The sequence below is a fragment of the Anser anser genome, assembly GCF_964211835.1.
Source record: "Anser anser genome assembly, chromosome: 10".
Lineage (NCBI taxonomy): Eukaryota > Metazoa > Chordata > Aves > Anseriformes > Anatidae > Anser > Anser anser.
The window spans coordinates 1,511,999-1,533,095 of record NC_139730.1 but is presented as its reverse complement, the minus strand read 5'-3'; the positions used below and the strand labels follow the sequence as shown (position 1 = coordinate 1,533,095).

Sequence of the window (21,097 nt, the reverse complement as noted above, 5' to 3'; positions counted from 1 at the left end):
CGAGCAGTGCCCTGCTGCAAGGGGAGACCTGTGCAAAAAGAGCCGGGCCAGCTGGACGCAGTGCTACCGCGATCTGATGCTCGCTCCGTGTCTGAGTGCTCTTATTCTGCACCGGTGCATGCTTTCATGTGGCTCAGACTAATCCATTTCCAAGTCATCGCATTAAAAGCCTTAATTCCTTTGTCATATGCGCATGAAGTAGTGGTGCTGCGTGTTCTAGATAAGCAGTGCATGCTGAAAGGGCCATCGGCTTAAATTTTGCAACAGCACCGAGGCTTTTAATGCCTTCTGCGGGTTGCATCTTGCACCGGGGGCACCTCTGGTATCTTTTCGGGGGTGGTGTGCTTGCAGATCTGCCCTGCCGCGCTTCCTCAGGCAGGAGCTGTCCTGTGTCCAGGGCTGCCCTGAACGGGCTGGGGGTGGAAAATCCCTGGGGACGGCCAAGGGGGGACGTGCTGGCGGTGGGTGAGCGGGATGCTGAGCGCGCTCTTTGCCCCGCAGATGTCATGGCGCCCGCAGTACCGCAGCTCCAAGTTCCGCAACGTCTACGGGAAGGTGGCGAGCCGGGAGCACTGCTTTGACGGCATCCCCATCACCAAGAACGTCCACGACAACCACTTCTGCGCCGTCAACGCCCGCTTCCTCGCCATTGTCACCGAGAGCGCCGGCGGCGGCTCCTTCCTCGTCATCCCGCTCGAGAAGGTGAGTGGCACGGCCCCCGCTCAGAGCGCCCCAGCGTGGTGTGGCCCCCTCTGCCCTCCCTTAGCGGGGTGTCCTTGTTCTGGGAAGATGACTTGGGGAGTCGAGTTTATTCTTTAGGAAGAAATTGCAACATTTGGACTCCACGATGTTTGCAGGGCAACAAATTTTCCAACTGGAAATATTCTGTTCTATCCCATCCCACCCCATCCCATCCCATTCCATCCTATCCTATCCTATCCCACCCTACCCTATGCATATCCATATCCATATCCATATCCATATCCATATCCATATCCATATCCATATCCATATCCATATCCATATCCATATCCATATCCATTTCCATTTCCATTTCCATATCCATATTTATATCCATATCCATATCCTATCCTATCCTATGATATCCTGTCCTATCCCATCCCATCCTATCCCATCCAATCCCATCCTTTCTGGTTCCGAAAGGCTTCTCCTGTTTTTGGCCTCTCCATGAGCACGTGCCCACAGGCTGATGGCAGGCTGGGCGCTGGGCACGTCCCCACCTGACCTCGTGCAGCAGCAGAGGCCACACAGGTTTTCCACCCCCGTGTTTCACCAGCATGGCTCCCAAAAAGCCGGGGGGTCCCCGGGAGCCCCCGTCCTGCCCGGCAGGTCACAGGTCCCTGCCCTGTACGTGAGCTGGGCCCCGTGGGCTCACCCATCAGATGCGGTGCTGCGGGCAGCCTGGGAGCGAGCGCACAGCTCTGAACCCAAATTTTCCACTGCAAAATCCCCGTCCCAGCCCCTTTAAGGCCAGGCTGTGCCTGCCGTGGTCCAGATGAGCTCTGCGTCCTCGGCTGGCACAGCACAGCTCAGCTCAGCACAGCTCAGCACAGCTTGGCACAGCCTGCGGCTGCCCAGGTCCCGGCTGTGACTCATCCGCAGCAGCTCCAGAAGATAAGGAGGAACAAAACCACACCCGATCCGTCTCTTTCATTTCCATCTCAGGGCTGGAGCGAGGGAACGCCTGGCCCCAGGGACGTCACTGGCCCCAAAGCCTTTCTAGCAGGGCTTTTGCTCCGTGCGCTGCAGCAGTGCCACCTCGAGCAGAATTTATTTTTAGGACTTCATCACCAAGCCGCAGCCCCTCACGAGCTGCTGATGTTTGGGAGCCACGTCCCGTGCCGTGCTGGGGGTTGGTTTGCAGCTGTACCAGCCCGGAGCACTGCACACAGGCACTGAGCACACTTCGGTGCTATTAATGCTCTTTGGAGCACGTACTCCTTCCCCTGCAGCATCGGGCTTTCTCCTCCCCACGAAGGCTTCCCCCAGCTCTTTGCAGGAGTGTCCGCACGGATCTGTGCATCTCTCCTTGATGCAGCTTTAACCCCCCCGAAACAATTCAGCTGGCTCTGCAGAAGCCGCCCTGTCGGGAGCGGCCGGTTCTCCCCACGTAAAGTCCGCGTCCCTTCTGCATTTTTGTTTAATTTCTCGAGTAGCATCGGCTACAGATGGAAGAAATTATAATCAGCGTTTTAATTGCAGCGCACAGCTTGACTCTTATTAATATTCTGCAAACAAGGAGCTTTCCCTCAGCCGTCGGAGCGCTGCCGCCTGCATCTCTGCCTCCTGCCCCGTGCTGCGGCGTTGCAGGCACCGAGCCCCGGGCTGCGAGTGCGCCCATGCACACTCTGCTTGTTCGAGGCCCCAAATCCCAAGCTGCTAACCCAGGATTGCCAGAAAATCACCATTTTTTCCTGGCAAACGGAGCGCAGTCCCAGCAGGATGAGAGCAGAGGGAGCGCGGTGCTGCTCGCAACCTGTTCGCATGGGACCGTCGGCCCCCGTCGGAGCAGACCTTGGCTCTCCGTGTCAAGTGACTGCACGCTCCTTTGTACAACCTAATAATTTCATTATTTATTTTTTTTTAAATAGGAACTGATTAGCTCATTAAGAGTAAACTAATTTTCTTTGGAAATCGGCAGCCATCTAATTAATTGGCATCCATATTTAGCCGAACATAATTAAGGTAACCTAGATACCGCAGATCTGCTCAGGGTTTGATTTGCTGCCATCTTTCCCTTTTTTTTTTTTTTTTTTTTTTTTAAATTTCTGCCCTCTGTCCTCGCCAGAAATCTTCCCCAGAAAACCCCTCTGCTTTGTGCTGGGAGTGACAATGCATTTGCATACGCCGGGCCATATGTTCCTCGGCACATCAGAAGCGCTGGGCCCTCAGCTGCGAGCCTGCCTTCGGGTGCTCAGCGGGAGCCAAACCCTGCTCCTCGGGAAGAAAGAGCTCGTGCAGGAGGCCTGGGACGTCCCCGAGCACGAACCTGGGGCTCCCCAGGTCTGGTTTTGGGGAAGAAACCCCCTTTTGGAGTACCCTGGGAGTGAGAATGTGAGGGCAAAAGCGCTGAGCAAGAAGGAGCCGTGGGGTTATGGGAAAGCCAGGTTTTGGCCCATTTTTTAAAATATCCTCACAGAAACCCTAAAAATACCAGAAGCGCTGTGTCCACGTTGTAAATACTTTATTAATTGGTTGATCGATCGGCCCAGAACGGGCTTAGCTGTGCCGTGCGAGTCACAGAGCGGAGCCTTTGCATCTTGGGGTTCCTGGATCACGCCTCCCCAGGGCCTGGAGGTGTCGGGGTGCTGGGGCTTTGGTCGGCTTCACGGTGACGGGGCAGGGCCGGGGGCAGCCCCCAGGCACGCCGCGTGCTGGGGGGATGCTGCGGGGGGGGGCCCTGGGGAAGCCTCTGCAGAAGCGTGGCTCCTGGCGCTGCAGATTTCTGCTTCTGCAGGGGTTAAAAAAAAAAAAAAAAGGGCAAAAAAAGCAGCTTATTGTCCTCGGCTGGACAATGTTGTCTGGCTGTGCCGGGAGGAAGGGGAGAGGCAGGAGGAGGAGGCTTTGTTTACCCGCGGGAAGCTGCAGGCCAGGGCTGGTGCTGGTACCGGGCCGCTCGTGGAGCTGGGCTCGTGTGGGGCTGAGCCGCCGTGCCCGTGGGGTGGGCATGGAGACACCCCCGCCGCGTCCCCGCTGTCCCCGGGGGAGAGCTGCGGGGCAAAGCCCGAACCCCGCGGCAAGGAGCTGCCCGCGATTAGCGCTCGTCCCTTCGTTAACCAGGGCCGGCACGAAAGGACACGGCTTGGCGGCGGGGACCGACGGCGTGGCAGCCCCAAAACCTAGGCCCCACTCCCCCCCCCAGATCTGCGCGGTCTGCCTGGCCCCGTAGCACCGCGGGATGCTGCCGTGGGTTTTTCTGCGCCTGATTTTGGATGGGGGGGGGACATCCCCTTTTAGTCTAGAGATGAGCGGGGGAAAAAATAAAAATCAAAAAGACCTGAGGCTTAACGGAATAAAGTCAACGTGCTTCGCCGTGCTCTGCCCTGGGGCGCAGACGTCCCAGCAGCTCCCAGGGAGGTGACGGGGAGCAGCGGGGGGGGGTCAGGCCGGGTGCTGGCCCCCTGCAGCCCCAAAAAGGCCCTGAGGTGCCCACCACGGACAGGGGACAGCGAGGGGGGCCCCGCTGTGGGCTCTCGGTGCAGCCCCGCGGCCACTGCCTGCACCCTCTGCCGGCTGAAGCGGAGAGAAGGCCCGGCCTCGCTGTTACCAGCGAGCAGGGGGTTATTTTTAGTGTCCATAATCCCATTTAACGGGAGCATTATGCGGGCTTTTGTCTTTTTAATTAACAAGCTTGATCCCAGCTGCTGCTTTTATGGCGCGGATAAATACCTCTGCAGCGAGGCTTCGGCGCTTAATTGGAGCACACCGCTGTCCGTGCGCGCGGCTTTGGTGTTCGGCGTTTGGGTCTGGCGTGGCTGGAGAAGTTTCTGTTACCCAAAATTCGGGTAACGGGCGTGCCGCAGTGTGGCCGGGCAGAAGACGGATGTTTTTAGCCCGCCGGAGTATTTATGTTGCATGAGGGGAGCGGCTGCTACTTCAGCCTCCATCCTGGCCAAAGCAACGACGTGGATTTCTTTCCCTGCTCTGCCTCGCACGGTTGCCTTGCGCCTAAAGGAGACGGGGTCCTCGTGCAGCGCTGGGGAGCGCCCGCTGGAGTCTGGGCGCTGCGGAGGCTGGAGAAGGCTGGTGGATGCTGGTGGAGGCTGGTGGAGGCTGGTGGAGGCTGGAGGAGGCTGGAGGAGGCTGGTGGATGCTGGAGGAGGCTGGTGGATGCTGGAGGATGCTGGAGGAGGCTGGAGGAGACTGGTGGATGCCGGTGGATGCTGGAGGAGGCTGGTGGAGGCTGGTGGATGCTGGAGGAGGCTGGTGGAGGCTGGAGGAGGCTGGTGGATGCTGGTGGATGCTGGAGGAGGCTGGAGGAGGCTGGTGGAAGATGGAGGAGGCTGGTGGAGGCTGGAGGAAGATGGAGGAGGCTGGAGGAGGCTCTCTCACACCTCTCTGCGGTGGCACCGGTGCTGCTCTCCGGCCGTGCGCCCGCTGAGCGCGGTGGGAGGTGGTGGCGTGCACGTTCTCAGTGCGACCTCCTCCTCCGAGGCTGGCTCTGGCCACGGGCGTCCTGGCAGAAGGGAGGCGGGGAGAGGCTTGGGGCATCTCTTTATTCACTTGTTGGGCAGGAACATCTCCTTCCACCTGCAAGTGGGAATTTCCTTTGGGGGGAAAAGGAAATTTTTTATTTTTTCTGTCTCTCAGTGCACCGCCTCCCCTGGCCGAGCTGCCCAGGAACTTGCCTTCTCCTTGCTCAAACAACTCCCCGTGCAGACGCGGTGCCCGGCTGTGCCTGCAGCTCTCCGAACCCCCGGGTCTTGTGCCGGCAGTGCATCACTTGCCACGGCTTTTTTGGGTCCCTGCCAAGGATTTGTCCAATTTTTCTCCTGCCTGTGCTGGTTCAGTTGGAATTGGCTCCTGATGAAAACCGAGTCACCTGCGGTGACCTCTGTGTGTGCCCAAATCAGCGGGGGCCTCCCCCGGGCCAGCGAAATCTGTGTGATTTTCTCCTCTTTTGGTTCTTGAGGAAGAGAGACCTCCTTTAAAGAAGACAGCCGCAAATGTATTTACTCTTAATCTCGGCCACTAGAGACCTGTGTGTACTCAAGGATTTCCGAGGAAACCCTGCAAATCCCGGGCAGCTCGGGCAGACCTCCCCTGATCCCTGCAAAACCAGCAGGAGGTCGGGGAGCTGCGGGGGGAGATGAGGAAGAGAAGGACCTGGAAGGGCCCCCGGGGCTGTGCTGGGCTGGACTCGGGCATCAGAATCGCTCCCAGCAGGGCCTGGACAATTCATAGGGCTTGCAAGGAAAGCCTCAAGGAGGAAAAAGGCTTTTCCCATCCCAGTGGTGGTGGTGTCTGTCCTGGGGCCATGTGTCTGCCCGTCCTGGGGCTCTGCATGCTGCTGGTGCATCTGAGCCGCTCCCGGGGGAAGCTTCCTTAGCCATCACGCAGCAAGGTGACCGAATTAAGCCACCTGCACAATTCCCTGCCCTTTATTTCCCCTTCTCCCCGCAGGCACAGTACAAAGCCCTTCTCCATCCACAGCCCTCCGCTGCAGCGGCCGCGCGAGGGCAGGCTCTGGGCGGCTGCGGTTGCAGGAAGCATCGCTCCTTCCAGCCCCGGCCCTGAAAATGCCAGAGCTGCCAGAGCCTGGGGGCAAAGCCCGTCTGTCCCTCTAAGGAGCTGGTATTTGGGTCACGGAGCTTCGGGCAGCCCGAGGCAAGGACCCGGCTTCCGTGTGGGATTAGGATTCACTGCAGCTCACCAGGCTGCTGCCAAGGTGCCTCTGGGAATGGCAGCCCGGGAGGCTGGGGCCTGAACCCCTGGTTTTTTAAAATTTTTTTTTTTCCCTTTTTGCCACTATTCTCACCGCTTCCACTCAGCCTGAGGCTCCTTCTCCTCTCGGAGGTGAACCTGGGCATGGGAACAAGCCCACCGCTGCCCCGGGCTGTGTTTGCCTCGTTTTAATCAGAACTCCTGGCTTCTCGGGCAGGAACTACTACTGGTAACCAAACCCCACTTTGTCCTCCTGAAAGCCTAATGAATTTTGACAAAAAACATCAAATCTACTTTGCAAAGAAAATTACTCAGCTGGTTGCCCAGAATTAAAGTGATTGCACATTAACTCGCGCAGTTAAAAGGTCTGTCCTCCCGGAGTTCGGCAGCTGCTGCGCGCATCCCTGCTCTAGACCGTGTGCTAGTAATGTGCTAATGCAAATGGGAAAATAGAGGGAAAGCCAGATAATCCGCGCTGTTCGGGTAGGTGATGGCTGCTGTCATACTTAATATAATAGCCTGTAAAGCCGTGCTTGGCATCCCGTTAATTCCCGGGAGGTGGCAGGAGGGAGGGGGACGCTGGCTGCGACCAGGCGGCCGAGCTCAGCAGTAACGTGGCGAGGCGGCTGCTTCATTCCCCTCCACTTCCAGGGGTTCACCTCGGCGTTTCCCTTCCCAGCCTGGCCTGCTGGGCCCTGAGCTCCATCCCTGCGGCTTGCACGTGCTGGGCCTTGCCCCTGGTGATGCTCGGGTGCAGGATGAGGCCCTAAGTGCACCAGTTCCAGGGCTGGGGGTGCAGGACTGAGTGCTCCCCAGCTCCTCCCTGGCTGTGCAGAACTTTATTATTATTATTTATTATTTTATTATTATTTATTTGTATATTTATTATTATTATTTATTTACATATTTATTATTGTTATTATTATTATTATTATTATTATTATTATTTTCCATTGGAAAACACGAAGACCACGGTAACGGCAGCGGCTGAGCCAGGGGCTCTGCAGCTCTCGCTGCCATATTGTTGCAGACGGGCAGAATTATAAACGTTTAGGTGCTCGGAGCACCCCGAAATGATGCTTTCGGCACCTGGAGGAGGATGCGGCGCATCTTTAGGTGCTCGTCATGGGGCCACCCTAAGCCAGCCTGGCATCGGTGGCTGTCGGGAAGGGACCAGGGGCAGCGGTGCGGTGACCCTGCCACGGGCACGGAGAACGTGTCGGTGTGTTCACACCGAAGGGACCAGCGGCAGGCACCTGATTTTTCCCTTTTCCCCAATAAATGAACTGCTCCCACAACCGCATCCCTGGTGCTGTAAGGCCAGGCTGGTTCTCATCTCATACCCGGGCTGTGTCCGAGGGATGCCTTAGAGCTGCCCTATCAATCCGAGCAAGATCTGGCTCCTTGCTGTACAAATAACCCCAATTTACGAGGCACACAGCCCCCAGGGGGGGGAGATTTCCCCGGGCACGGCGGCAGCAGCAGCCTGGTGCACATCCCTGAGCGTGCGGCCGCCTGGAGCTGCCGGCATTTCGCAGGATGGATCCTACACAAAAACTGCAGACCGCAGGGATTTCTGTGTGCAAAGCCCGCTGCTTTTCTTCTCCGGTTAGCTTTGCACTTCCAGCTGAAATGCTCATTTCTGTGCGTGCCAAGGGAAGCTGCGGGGCTGGGTTTTGCTCTGGGGGCATTTGGGGAAGCGCCTGCTGGACGCGGGCCGTTTTTCCTTGTGTTTCCCAGTGCCTCGCGTGATGGTTTTCTGCACTGTCATGCTACAAGTGAGCCGTCCAAAAGCAGCATCACCGGCTGATGGAAAGCAGGCTCCGGGATCTGCGACCGGCCCCGCTTCACCGTGCAATTAGCAAGCTGCGTCTCCCCAGGAGCAAATTAATTCAGATAAATCCTCCCAGCAGCAATGGTGCAAGGGCGAGCTGCTGGGCCTGATCCGGCTGCGCGGAGCACTCCTGGCCATTGCCCTTGGCTGCGGACGCGTAAAATGCAGCTCGGTGTCCTCCCCGCCTTGCTTTGCTTGTGTTAAATGAAGCCAGGAGCTCGATACTCCGAAAGGTCAGAGCTGGAAGGACTATGAAATATTCAGCGGCTGTGTCGCGCTGACCTACTTTGCACGCTCCGAAGCTTGCCATCCGCTCCTGGCGGGCGCTGCAGGGGTGCCTGGGGATGCAGAAAGGACCAGGGAAAGGAACCGGGGGGGGGGGCTGTGGGGTCCCGGCTGCGGCACGAGGAGCTTTTGTGCTGGCACAGCAGGATGCTGAGCATCGGGCTGTGCCGTGCGCCCTCATCTGCTGCCGCTGCCCTCGCCCTGCTGGCGAGACTGGACCGTCCTAAAGGTCTTGCCAGGGTTTCCATCCGTGTGAAAGGATCGCCTCAAATGGCCTGGAGTAACTGGTGCGTTATTAGCATCGTTAAGCAAGAGTGTTTGTGGTCCCAAAGTCACGGGGGATTTGTTAAGTGGAGTACATTTTACCCTTGTTCAACATTGCTTGCCAAGTTCAGGAGGAAAGTACCAACCGATTCCTAACTGACCTCGTGGCTGATCCTCCCAGGGACGAGTTCATTGCCTCTCAAGTCAGTTCCAGCCCTTTTTTCATGTGTTTTTGGGTGGTCATACAGAGATTTCTTACTAAAAACCCCAGTCGGTGGTGCCTCCCCCTGCAGATGCATGGGGGCTCGTGTGGAGCAGTCCTGTTTGCAAAAACCTCTTCTCCTGCGGGGTTCAGCTGAGCCACACCGGGGAAAAACCATCCTGGGGTGAACTACGGAGCCTGCTCTCCTAATGGCTCCAGCCTTAAAAAGATCACCTTCATCTGTAAATTCCGTATATTTTGGTTTTAATTGCAGACAGGCCGGATCGAGCCAAACTACCCCAAAGTGTGCGGTCATCAGGGCAATGTGCTCGACATCAAGTGGAACCCCTTCATCGAGAACATCATCGCGTCGTGCTCCGAGGACACGTCGGTGAGTGGGGAGATTTGTTTGGGGCTGGCTCCGCGCATCTTCCCGCGGCTCTGCTCATCCTCCCGCTGGTGTCACGGCGAGCTCACCGAGGGGGAGCGGAGATGGGCACAGAAAAATGGGCAAATCGTGCAAAAAGCAGGCAAAAACCTATTGGGTGTCATCGGCGCGGCGGCTGATGCGTCGAGTAGCAAACGTGAATCAGGCCGTCCGTGTTTGGCTGATGCTCACCTCCCCTTTATTTTCGGGGTGCGAACACGTCCGTCCCAAAGGGGGTCTCGCAAGGAGAAAAGCCTCGTACAAGGGAGACAGCCCCAACCCCTCGCCCGTTCCGCACGGCTCGGGGTGACCCAGTTCTGACAGCTCACAAATCTGCCGCGCCTGCTCCGAGCGCCGCAGTGCACGAGACCTCCTCGTGCCTCATCCTCCCCTTCAGCTCGGCGTGTCGGCGTTTTTTATTAGCCCAAAGCCTGTCAAGGAAGATTTTGAGTGGATGGAAAAAAAATTCAGAGCGTGGCCGTGAATCACGGAGAGCCGTCTCCCACCTTAGATTACATCTTCTACACTCAGCTGTGGGGGAAGAGGAGGTGCTGGGAGGGATGGTGCTGGGAAGGCCTCCTGAGCCATCGCCGCTGCGTCGTTAAGCCTGGGAAATCCAATTAATTGCCCCTGGGGCTGTCCCGTGGTGGGGCGTTCCCCTGATGGGGATGTGCTGGAGGGGACGGTCCCCACGGGCTCGCTGCTCCTGATGCCACCTCACGATGGGCACGCTGTCAAACCCCCATCCACAAATACCTCGAGGTCCCTGCTCGGTAACGGCTCCCCCCCCCCCCGGGGACAAGGCCCGTTAATTAATTATCAGGGGACAATTAGCACAGCAGAGCCTCCAGCCCCTGGTTCCCTCTGCAGTGCTGCCGTGCTGCTGAAATGCTGGGGGCTGCAGCGCGGTGCCGTCTTTGCAGCACACGTCTCCCTGCGGAAAGGGGCATTTCGGGGCAAATCACGCCCGGTTTTATCCCGTTCCCTGACACCCAGTTTGTAACCAGCCGCTCTCACAAGCTGCCCCTCCAGCATCCAGCCGCCGGGGTTGGCTGTTCCTCGTGTGATGCCCCGTTTGAAAACCTCTGACGTCCTCAGTCATCTGATTTCAGCCCGACCTCTGCATGCCGTGCGACCCCCAACCCCTGCAACCCCAAACTCCTGCTTGCCGGTGGGAGTGACGGGGCCGAGAGGCTGGTGGGGCTCAGCTCCACCCCAGCGACCTGCAATGGCAGCGAGAGCATTATAAATGCTTTTTGATGGCTTTATCTGGAGCTGTTTAATCGAGGAGATGCTGAAAAAGCCTTATTTTGCCCCAGCGCCTTGCCTCCTGTTGTCCAGCAAAAGCTTGCTGTGCCGAGGCTTTTGGGGTTAGTTTTAACCCCACGGCACCAGCTGCCCGTGAGGAGCAGCCCAAAGCCCCTCCGGGTGGGGGACGGGGGCCTCGGGGGGGTCTCCAAAGCCCCCCCGACACGTGTCCCGTCCCGCAGGTGCGGATATGGGAGATCCCCGAGGGCGGCCTGAAGAGGAACATGACCGAGGCCGTCCTGGAGCTGTACGGGCACAGCCGGCGCGTCGGCCTGGTCGAGTGGCACCCCACCACCAACAACATCCTCTTCAGCGCGGGCTACGACTATAAGGTGAGCCCCAGCCCTGCACCGCGGCACCAGCGGGAAGCACCTGCATGCACCGGGGCAGGACCTCAGTGTCCGAAATCCCCCCCCCCCGGTGATGGCCAAGTGCCCGTGTGCGTGGTGCCTGGCACCCGCTGGCAGGGGCTGCGTGGGTTTGGCACAAACGCCAGCCCCAGAAGGGCGGGTGAGGAGCTCTGGAGGGGCTGAGCGAGCGGTTTCAGCTCTGAAATAGATCTTGGGATGGCCAAAATGCAGCCTCGACCCCCCCCCCCCCCCCTCGCAGGTCCTCATCTGGAACCTGGACATCGGGGAGCCCGTCAAGATGATCGACTGCCACACGGACGTCATCCTCTGCATGTCCTTCAACACGGACGGCAGCCTGCTGGCCACCTCCTGCAAGGACAAGAAGCTGCGGGTGGTGGAGCCGCGCTCCGGCAGGGTGCTGCAGGTGCGGGGTCCCCGGGGAGGGTTTGGGGATGGGGGCACGGGGAGGAATCCCACCGAGACACGGAGCGACGTCCGCGGGGTACCGCTGGTACTCACAGCGCGACTTGGTGGGACGAGATGGAAATCAGGGGGGCAGAAAATGGGTTGTTTAGGGGAAGGCGGTGGTTTCTCGGTGGTGTCCGACACCTGTCCTGTCCTGTCCTGCAGGAGGCCAGCTGCAAGAACCACCGCGTCAACCGCGTGGTCTTCCTGGGCAGCACGAAGCGGCTGCTCACCACGGGGGTCTCGCGCTGGAACACGCGGCAGATCGCCCTGTGGGACCAGGTGAGGGCCAGGCTCCATCTCAGCCCCGCATCCCCCAGCCCTTTGGGCTGCCCTCACCCCGCAATGGGGTGCCCCGACCCCAAAAATCCCATACTGGCGGGCCGGGAGGGCCCCATCCATGACAAAACCTCACTGGGGACCCCCTGGCTCTGCAGCCCCTGGCTGGGGACCGGGACATCTCCTGCCATGGTGCCGCGGGGCAAGGCGGTGGGTTTGTCTCCGGACATCTTCATTGCCAGGCTATTAATTGCGATTTTCCACTTGCGCAGGAGGATCTGTCCATGCCCCTCATCGAGGAGGAGATCGACGGGCTCTCGGGGCTGCTCTTCCCTTTCTACGACGCGGACACCCACATGCTGTACCTGGCTGGCAAGGTGCGCTTGGCGAGGCCGGGGGGCCGGGGGCTGTTATCGGGGTCTCTTTGTCCAGCCCCGCACCCAACAAAGCCCTAAACCTGCCCTCCTCCCGCGCTCGCTCCAGGGTGACGGCAACATTCGGTACTACGAGATCGGCTCGGAGAAGCCCTACCTGAGCTATCTCATGGAGTTTCGCTCTCCGGCCCCGCAGAAAGGACTGGGTAAGGATTGCCGTGCCGCTCGGCCTCCGCTGCTGAACCTGAGCGTGCAAAAGGTAGCCGGCAGAAAGCGCCTAATTAAACGGCGCAGGTAATTGCGTTCTGCCATCAGCTGGTGCCGTGGCTGCCGCGGGGCTGCAGAACCGTCACGTTTCCGTGCTGTCCTTCCCGAGCCGCGCCGAGCCGCGGTCCCTGCCAGCAGCACGCCTGGTGACTCCCCCTGCGTGCTGTCACACGGCTGCAGCAAGGGACCTCAGCCGCCGATCGCTGGGATTTTTCCTCACTAAAAGCTGCTCGGCCCTGTCCCACTTCCCCCTGCAAATGCCCCCGCTGTGGCCCTGCCTGCACCCCAGGCCCCCGGGATGCCTTCGGTGAGGGTTTGGGTCTTGTGGTGAAGAACCGTGGCTTTTGGGGTCCTGCACGCCGGGGAGCTGGCCGGGTCCCAGCGTTTGCAGCACTGTGGGGGTTATTGCCCGGGGGGGGGGGTAATTTTCCACGCCTCGTCCGCAGGGGTGATGCCAAAGCACGGGCTGGACGTGTCGGCCTGCGAGGTCTTCCGCTTCTACAAGCTCGTCACCCTCAAGGGGCTCATCGAGCCCATCTCCATGATCGTGCCAAGGAGGGTGAGTCCCCGGGGAGCGTGCAGGCGGGGGGGAGGACACGGCTGGGGCTGAGCAGCACCCCTGGGTGCCCAAAACTGGCCCGGCTTCACCCTTGGCTGCCTGCTGGAGACCCCCTGCTGCCTCTCCCTGCCTTGCAGCTTCAGTTCCCAGCCAGATGGGCAGCCCCGGCGTTTCTGCCCGTAGACCAAACGCCCCCTGCGACCCCCACAGTGCGGCGCTCGGCAGGGACAAAGCCCTTGAAGGTCCCGTATAGCCCCGTGCAGCCCTGGTATCATTTTCTTGCGGAGCACGAGCTAAACGGGCATCACTCGGATGCTTTATTTCTGAGTTGACTTAATGGGGTAAACACCAGCCCGTTATTTGTAACCAGCCTGAGCGGCTGCCTTCCTGCACGCCGAGGGAGGGAGGGAGCTGCTGCTCGCAGCGCTTTGGGTGGGTTTGGGGGCACGTTTATGGAGGCCGCTGCTTTTATTTCCCCACGTCTGTAGTCGGAGACGTACCAAGAGGACATCTACCCCATGACTCCGGGCACGGAGCCGGCCCTGACGCCGGACGAGTGGCTGAGTGGGGTGAACAGAGGTAAAACCATGACGGTGCCGGGGGTGTCCGTGGGTCTGTCTGCGTGGGGGTTGCAGGCGATCGTCCTGGGGAGGGGGAGCCCCAAAAGCGGCCCCCGCTCACCCCTCCTCCGCCCCCCAGATCCCATCCTGATGTCGCTGAAGGAGGGCTACAAGAAGACGTCCAAAATCGTCTTTAAGGCGCCGGTGAGGGAGAAGAGGGGCGTCGTGGTGAACGGCATCGACCTGCTGGAGAACGTGCCGCCCCGCACGGAGAACGAGGTAGGGCAGCGCCGCGCGGCCGCATCCAGCCCAGCGCTGCGCCCCAGGAGCAGCCCCGCTACCATCAGCACGGCCACAGGGATGGTTGGGTTCGGGGAACGAGGTGTCCCCCATTTTTACCCCCCATCTGCAGCATTTTACCCCCGTTGCAGCACGGTGCCGGCAGCTCAGGGCAGCCCACCGTACCCGCGGAGCACCCCGGCGGAGCAGCATCACGCTCCTGAAAGCTTTCCCTGAAATCCTCCCCTGGAAAAACACGGGGAGGTGCTGGGGGAGCGTGGCTGGGTGCGTTTCCAGAGGGCTCTGCTCTTCTCGTGCCTGCAAACCTCGTGTGTGCTGGCTGTCGCTGGGCAGGGAGGGGAAAATTCCTCCGCAGCGCTGCGGCTGCGGCGCCTTGGAAAAGCCGCGGGGGCGCGGAGCCGGAGCCGTCCCTCCAGCTCCTGCCCCCCCTTTTCCTTCCAGCTCCTTCGGATGTTCTTCCGGCAGCAGGACGAGATCCGGCGGCTGAAGGACGAGCTCTCGCAGAAAGACATACGGATCCGACAGCTACAGCTGGAGCTGAAAAACTTGCGCAACAGCCCGAAGAATAATTAACTTCCAGGGACGTTTTATAAATAAACTTTCTTTGTTTATACTCGCTCTTTAATTTTATTGTATCCACTTACACAGAATATGAGCCAGAAGCCGAGTGACCTGCCAAGAGCCCAGACGCTAACTGGAAAAACGTCCTCGTAGCCTCGTCTAGCACTAAAAACGGCCACGGGTTTTAAGCGACAGCTACTGCATGAAGGGAAGCCGGGCAGTGCTTGCACCCCCTCGCTTCTCGGAGTCGGTAGGCGAGCAGCGTCTTCTCCGTCGGGGCCGGACCGAGCTCGAGGGCAAGGCTGCACGTCCCTAGGAAAGCACCCCAGGGTGCCTCGCCATTGATTTTCTGCTATGCAAGGTGTGACAGCGATGCTCATCGCTGCGGGGCTGGGATCGGGTCCGCGGGGCTGGCACGGGGCGGGCAGGGCTGCGTCCCCAGCCCACGGCTGCGCACCCGCCCGGCTGCACGCAGACCTCTCCTCTGAAACCGATAAAAATTAAAAAAGGAATAAAAAAAAAAAAAAGAGAGAAAAGAAAAAAAAAGAGAGAAATGAAAAAATAAAAAAAAAAAAAGAAAAAAGAGGCTGGGTTTCCTAGACAGAGAGGGATTTTTTGCTCCTTAGCCCTCTGCAAAGCGGGACTTAACCGCCTCCTTTCCCCCGGGACGCGTGCCAGTGCCCCGGGGAGGGACTCGACGGGTGCAGCACATGCGTACAGTCACAGTGGTTGTGAACTAGGCCTCTAGCACAGGGAAAGAACCAAATACTGCTCGTTTTTCTCTCTCTCTTTTCACTGAGTCCAGTTGCTGAACTGCCAGTGCGACGGTTTCTCCTCCCTGTTCATTTACTTGTGCCCTGTACCCGACGCTTCCCTGTCTTTACGTTACATGTGCTGTCATTGCCTATTATTTATGCTACTACGGAATAGTGACAAAATAAAAGGTTTTCAAGATACCAAAACCTTGCTTGTCTTTTCTTTCTTCAAATTAAAAACAACCAAAGGCCCTGGGCACCCTGGAGGGTCCCAAAGGGCATTTTTGGGTGTGCACAAGGCTGTTCTCGGCCAGCACCGCAGCTGGGGCAGTGCCTGTGGGGCTGGGTGATGCGGCCGGTGGCGCAGCTCGGTGTGGTGAGATGGGGGTACTTTGCTGGATGGGGAAGCAGCCAAGGATGCCAGGACCAGCCCCAGATTTGCAGGTCAAATGCTCAGCACAGCGGCCCTGGATCTTCCCTGGGCTCCATGGTGCAAGGTGCGCAGCCGGCACGTGCGAGCAAGAGGGCAGCACGGGGACGCTGCACCACCGGGGCCGTGTTTCCCCGTGTACCCCTTCCCCTGGCCTTGTACCAACCCCGGCAGGCTCAGTGGTAAAAATGCTTGGTTGGAAAGAGAGTTTTAAGCTTTATTATTTTATTATTTTATTTTATTTTATTTTATTTTATTTTATTTTATTTTATCTTATCTTATTTTATCTTATTTTATTTTTGTTTTTTATTTATTCTTTTTTCCTGGTGTTGAGAAGTGCGTTATAATTTGGCGACCGGAATGGAGTTTCCTGCTTTTATCACTCCTCATATTTAGAAGGAGGCATGTCCCTAGGAAATTACCTCTATTTGAGGATTATTAAAGTCTCGGCTGCTTCGTTACTTCCAAAAGCCCTGCCTGCTCCCGCAGCTCAGCCGCACGTTCAGAGCAGCGACGTCCTGGCCCTGCTTGGGGTTATTTATGGCCGCGGCCTTATTCAGAGGCGGTGTGCTGGGACTGATTTCACTAAATTATCCTTCATAAGGGAAGAGCGAACGTGTCTCCGAAGCTCCCGGAATCCACACAAAGCGAGCCCAATTACAGCTGCGGGCGGTGATGATTAATGAGGCCGTTAGCATACCTGCAAGCATCAGCACAAATCGGGAGCCCTGGGCCCGTGCTGCAGGTGAGGGGGACGCGGGTGCCCGGCCCCATCCGCTGCTCCCCAGCTCGTCCTCTCGCCTCCACCAAAGCCCTGCCAGCAGTGGTTGAGCACCCCTGGGTGCCTGCAGGGGGTGGCTGCAGGGGGGGACGTTTGCAGAAGGGGCTCCCGAAACGTCCCCGCTGCGCTCGGGCTTCGCCAAAACCTCCAGAAGAAGCCGCGGTGCTGCGGGTTGTAGGGCGAGCCCCGGCCGGGTATCGCTGCTCTTCTTGCACCTTTTCCCCCCAGCTCTCCTGGGAACAGCTCGGGATTTTTCCTGCCGCTTCCTCTCGCGCCATCTGGGCGCTATTTTAAAGCAGCCAGGCCCGTTTTGGGGCACTCGATACAGCCCATTTTAGCGCCGAATTCCCCGTGCCGCTGCAGCCCCATGGCTCGCCATAAAGACCTGACAAATCACCCCGATTTGGGGGCGATTTGGGGCCGCTTGGGGTGTGCTGGGGACCACGGGACGGGCTCCAGCGCTGCCCCGAGCCCCGGCCGCTGCTCGGGGTGAGCCTGTGCTGCTGCGGGGGGCTCCGGTGCTTTGGGGTCATTTGCAGCATTTTACCAGGGTTTTAATTAGACCCACAAGTCCGTAACCTCCCAGCTTTTCTTTTCCATCCCTCTTGAAGACAAACAAACATCACAGTGTGCTTACAGGCCAGCAGACGCTCACCGGGCCCGCAGTGCTGGCAGGGTTGGTGCCTTGCTCTCCGGGGTGCAGAGCACCTCCAGGACCCCCCGGAGAACTGAAGCAATGCCCAAATATCCCATACACCCACAGGATCCTCCAGCCTGTCCCCTCCCAGGTCCAGGCTGAGGGCTTGCCCTTCCCATACGCTGCTCGCCGCAATTACCTCTCGATCCGACGTCGTTAGGGGCAGCAGGTTGTAAGGAGAAAGGATTAAAGACCTCGGCTGCCCGCAGCAGCCAGCCCCTTCCCCGTGCGGCCGTGGCCACGGGACGGGTTCCCTCCTGCTCTGCTTTCCCCCCTTCCCCGTTAATGCCATCCCTCCGTGCTCAGCCTTATCGCCCTGACCTACTTTCTGCTTCCTGCAGGGTTGGCTCTGCTCGAGGCGAACACTTTTAGCTTGGCCTCCTGGTGCTGCCCGTCCTCAGCACCAACGGTTCCCAGCATCTTCTGAGCGCCCACCAGAAGGGATCGCTGGTGACTAAACCCCCTGTTAATTTATTGACGACAATGTAAGGCCTGCTTTTTGAAAGCTAAAAATTAAGCAAATTTAGAGAAGCCACTATGTGTTGTTTTTTGTTTGTTTGTTTGTTGGCGGTGCTTGGTTTTGTTTTTGTTTGTTTGTTTTGTTTTTAATTAAATGGAGTTTCCCATCACCTTGCTGAGGATGCTCCGTGCTGGCAGAGCCTGGCCCTGCTGGGTTCGGCAGCTCCGCTATGTCCTTGGGGGCCCTCCCCTTGGGACCTCGACTTTCTCACAGCGAAAAGATCGTGTTTTTAAAATTTTGCCCCAAAAGGTGATCTCCAGCTGCAAATTTCCCATCCTTTCCTGGAAGGAGGCTTTCAAACACCCAAGGGCTCAGCGTGGTAACACCCCATCCATCCCCTGCGCTATTGCCCTGCAGCATCGGGCTTCTGAAGACAGCTGGAAAATATCAGAGCGGATCAGCAATTCTAGCGAAGGTGCTCTAGGAAGGTGTTTGAAGTAAAGGCGGGTGGTTTTCTCACCAGGGAGGATGTTCGGGTTGAAGTGCTCGGCTGAAGTCTCAGATTTTAAGTTACCTGCAGGACATTTCTTCCCTTCACGTTGTGGACTGAAAACGCTCAGCGTCTCCTTCCCAGGGCTGAATCTCTTCCCACCATGAAGCCTGCAGTCATGAGACTTCTAAATTTCAGCACGGGATGATTCATTCTGAGACGTAAGACATCTTTAAAGGCAACCCTAAGAGATGCTTGGTCAGAGCAGGCGCTGTCCTGCAGAGAACCGGGGGGAGATTTAATGCTTCCTACCCGACACCACAGCGCAGGGTAGGACCACGGACTCACTGCTTTAGGAATCCACTTTCGGCAAGGACTGTCATGTCACATCTGGCTACAGAACAGGGGATTTACCTCTGTGTGTGTCCAAATACCCACTCAAAGCGATTTGGATACTAAATGTGGCCAAGCACGGCAGCAACCCTACCATGGGCAACGGGATGAACCCTTCCCTCGCTGCCACAAGGTCCTAAGGACGAAGGAAAAAAAACATTTAAACTGCTGGGGGCAGGGGCTGCGGCAGAGTCCAGCATCTGCAGCCACCCTCCTCCCACCCAGCTGGGTAACGCCGGCGGCTCTGTGGCCTCGGGGACCCTTCCCGACCTTCACCGGAGGCCTGTGCTCTTGCCTTAAACTCTGCAAGTAGTTCGGGTACAGGCAGCGTGATCGAATCAAGCAAGGAGAAGCTGTCCTCGAGTGCCAGAAATGCAAACCACCAGGCCACCACGCTATTAAGGCAGCACAGGGATCGCAGTCCCCATCGGTCAGCTGGGCGCATAACAAGCGTGAGCAAGAGCATCTCGTCCCTGAGCATCCCCTCCCTGCCTGGCGTGCATCCTCGCAGGCACTGCACAGCCCCGGGGAACGGGGCAGAAATGCCTCGTACCGAGCAGAGCATCGACCTGCGGCAGCAGCTTCGCCCACGAATGCAGAAATGTTTATTTAGGAAGGCTGAGTCTGAAAAGAAGGGTCATTTCCACAGCCCCAGCAGCACGTTTTAGGCAGTCTGAGCTTTAGAGCAGGTTCAGGACAGCAAGGCAAAGAAAAACACCCCAGAAGCAAACTCTTGAGACGTCTCTGAGAAAGGAACCAAGGGAGGGCTCCACGTCGCCTTAAGGCTTCCCACAGCCCCTAACGTGCTCCAGGTAAAGCAAGACTCATATTACATGTATGCATGGCTGTGCAAAAACGAATATTTTGGGCACCTGGAAAATCCCAGGTCCTGTGCTCCACAGTCCTTGTCCCCCAAGGCTGCCACAGGATGAGGGCTCCTCGGTGACAGCGTGGTTAAAAGGCAAACCGACAGCAGGGAGAGCTCCGTGACACCGAAACGGGCATGCGAATGAGCTGAACGCTCCCCTTATTCATTCCTGACTATTTTTCCACGTGGGCCTTCCCGCTGAACTGTTATAAAATACCGGGGTTTGTGGGTTTTTGTTTGTTTGCTTTCCAAGAGGAGGCTGCAAGTTGGTAAATATCTTTATCCAGCATTCACACACACACGGCACTCGGGGAAAACGAGCCCTGGGTTTGCAGGGTGACAATTGTGTCCTTCCAGAAAAAAAATGTGAAGTTATCCAACCTTGGGCAAACCTCCTTTTTGTTTTCCATGAAGCCTGATAACTGCCCCCCCCCCGCCGCCCCCAGCACCCAGCCCTGCTGGCCTCCAGCTCCCGGCCTCCCCCCTGAGGTCCCCGGAGGATCGGTGCGGGTTTGGGCAGGGCTGAAGAGGGAACGGGGCCCTGCTGCAGTGGGAACGCAGCAAATTCCACCCCTGGGCAGCAAGGGGCTTACTGCTGCAGTTTTCTTTGAAACCTAATTAATTCCAAAGCAGGCTTCGAAACAATTAGCAGCACAAAGAAGTGTCACTTATGACACCTGGGCCATTCGCTGCTTATAAAAATGAAGAGCTTAAGGGTTTCTGAATGCTTCCAAGATAAGCCAGTGGCTTGCTGGAGCCCACGGGTGACACAGGCTAAACCAAATGTCCCTTCAGCATCACCTCGTGAAGCTGCGCCTTCGGCATGCAGAGGGGGGGCACGGAGCTGGGGCGCTCAGTTCCAAGTCTCCGGCTCGTGCTGCAGGAAAGGTCAGGGCCGGCTGCCGCTGAGTCCTTTGAGCAGCTCGAGCGAAAACGTGCACCTTCGGAAAAACGCTTGGAAGTCGAGTTCCCCAGCATAAAGCCGGACTGAAGCCTTTGAGTCCAAGCTGGTTTAGTGTGACCCAAGGGCTCTTCTTGGGTCGTGGCTTTGTTGCTCCTGGGCTTGCCTCCGTGCTGCTATTTGTGACCTGCCCTGCCCGTTTCGGGGCTCGGTTTCACAGCGGCAGGCCCCAGCTGGGGAGGGAGCACCAGTTTACCTGGTTCTCAAAAATATATATATATATTTTTTTTTAAATCCAACCAACCCACAAACCAGCAGCACACCTACAGAAAGACAAACCTTTGCAAAGCGATGCGAGGACGGAGGAGCAGCAGGCGACCTTCCGCAGCGTCTCGCTCTCCGGCACGGCACGTAGGCAGGACTTTTAATGCCCACTACACCCCTCACCCCTAACACACTGCTCACCGACAAGAGGAAAACGCACAGACTTAGCTTCGACCTGGCAGCAACTGCCCCAGGGGGTGGCGGGTGCCGTAGCCCAGGTCCCAGCCACATGCCCCGGGGCTCGCAGGAACCGTGGGATCTCGCTCGAAATCAAGGCTTTTCCTCTGGGCCTGGGTAAACAGGGACAGGATTAAACAGGCAGCAGAAACGAACACGCCAAGCGTAATATTCGCGGTGGTAACGCAGGGAAAAAAAAAACGCTCCTTCTGAAAGAAAAATGGCACGCTGTTATTTACACTAAAGCCGTAAACCTCTCCCTTGGTTGCACCCAACCGTGGCTAAGGGTAGTTTTGCAGAGCAAAACGTATGATCAAGCCACTAAAAATATCGGGGAATTTACCAGGATAACTTACTGAATGCCTTCTTAAAAAGCTATGC

The 21,097-nt window shown here is 57.9% G+C and overlaps 1 protein-coding gene across 4 annotated transcripts in view; it reads left to right on the top strand.

Annotated features, from left to right (window-relative positions):
- CORO2B (coronin 2B) overlaps nucleotides 1–15,402 on the top strand; it is a 32,441-nt gene extending 17,039 nt beyond the window's left edge. For all 4 annotated transcript variants that reach the window (XM_083849700.1, XM_083849699.1, XM_083849701.1 and 1 more), the window contains 11 exons: nucleotides 502–702; nucleotides 9,265–9,381; nucleotides 10,908–11,057; nucleotides 11,335–11,499; nucleotides 11,706–11,822; nucleotides 12,092–12,196; nucleotides 12,303–12,399; nucleotides 12,907–13,019; nucleotides 13,508–13,598; nucleotides 13,719–13,858; nucleotides 14,321–15,402. In XM_083849700.1, coding sequence (XP_083705826.1) covers nucleotides 502–702; nucleotides 9,265–9,381; nucleotides 10,908–11,057; nucleotides 11,335–11,499; nucleotides 11,706–11,822; nucleotides 12,092–12,196; nucleotides 12,303–12,399; nucleotides 12,907–13,019; nucleotides 13,508–13,598; nucleotides 13,719–13,858; nucleotides 14,321–14,452 — 1,428 coding nt within the window. In that variant the 3' untranslated portion in view covers nucleotides 14,453–15,402. The remainder of the gene's footprint in view (nucleotides 1–501; nucleotides 703–9,264; nucleotides 9,382–10,907; nucleotides 11,058–11,334; nucleotides 11,500–11,705; nucleotides 11,823–12,091; nucleotides 12,197–12,302; nucleotides 12,400–12,906; nucleotides 13,020–13,507; nucleotides 13,599–13,718; nucleotides 13,859–14,320) is intronic.
- Nucleotides 15,403–21,097: the final 5,695 nt, after the last annotated feature.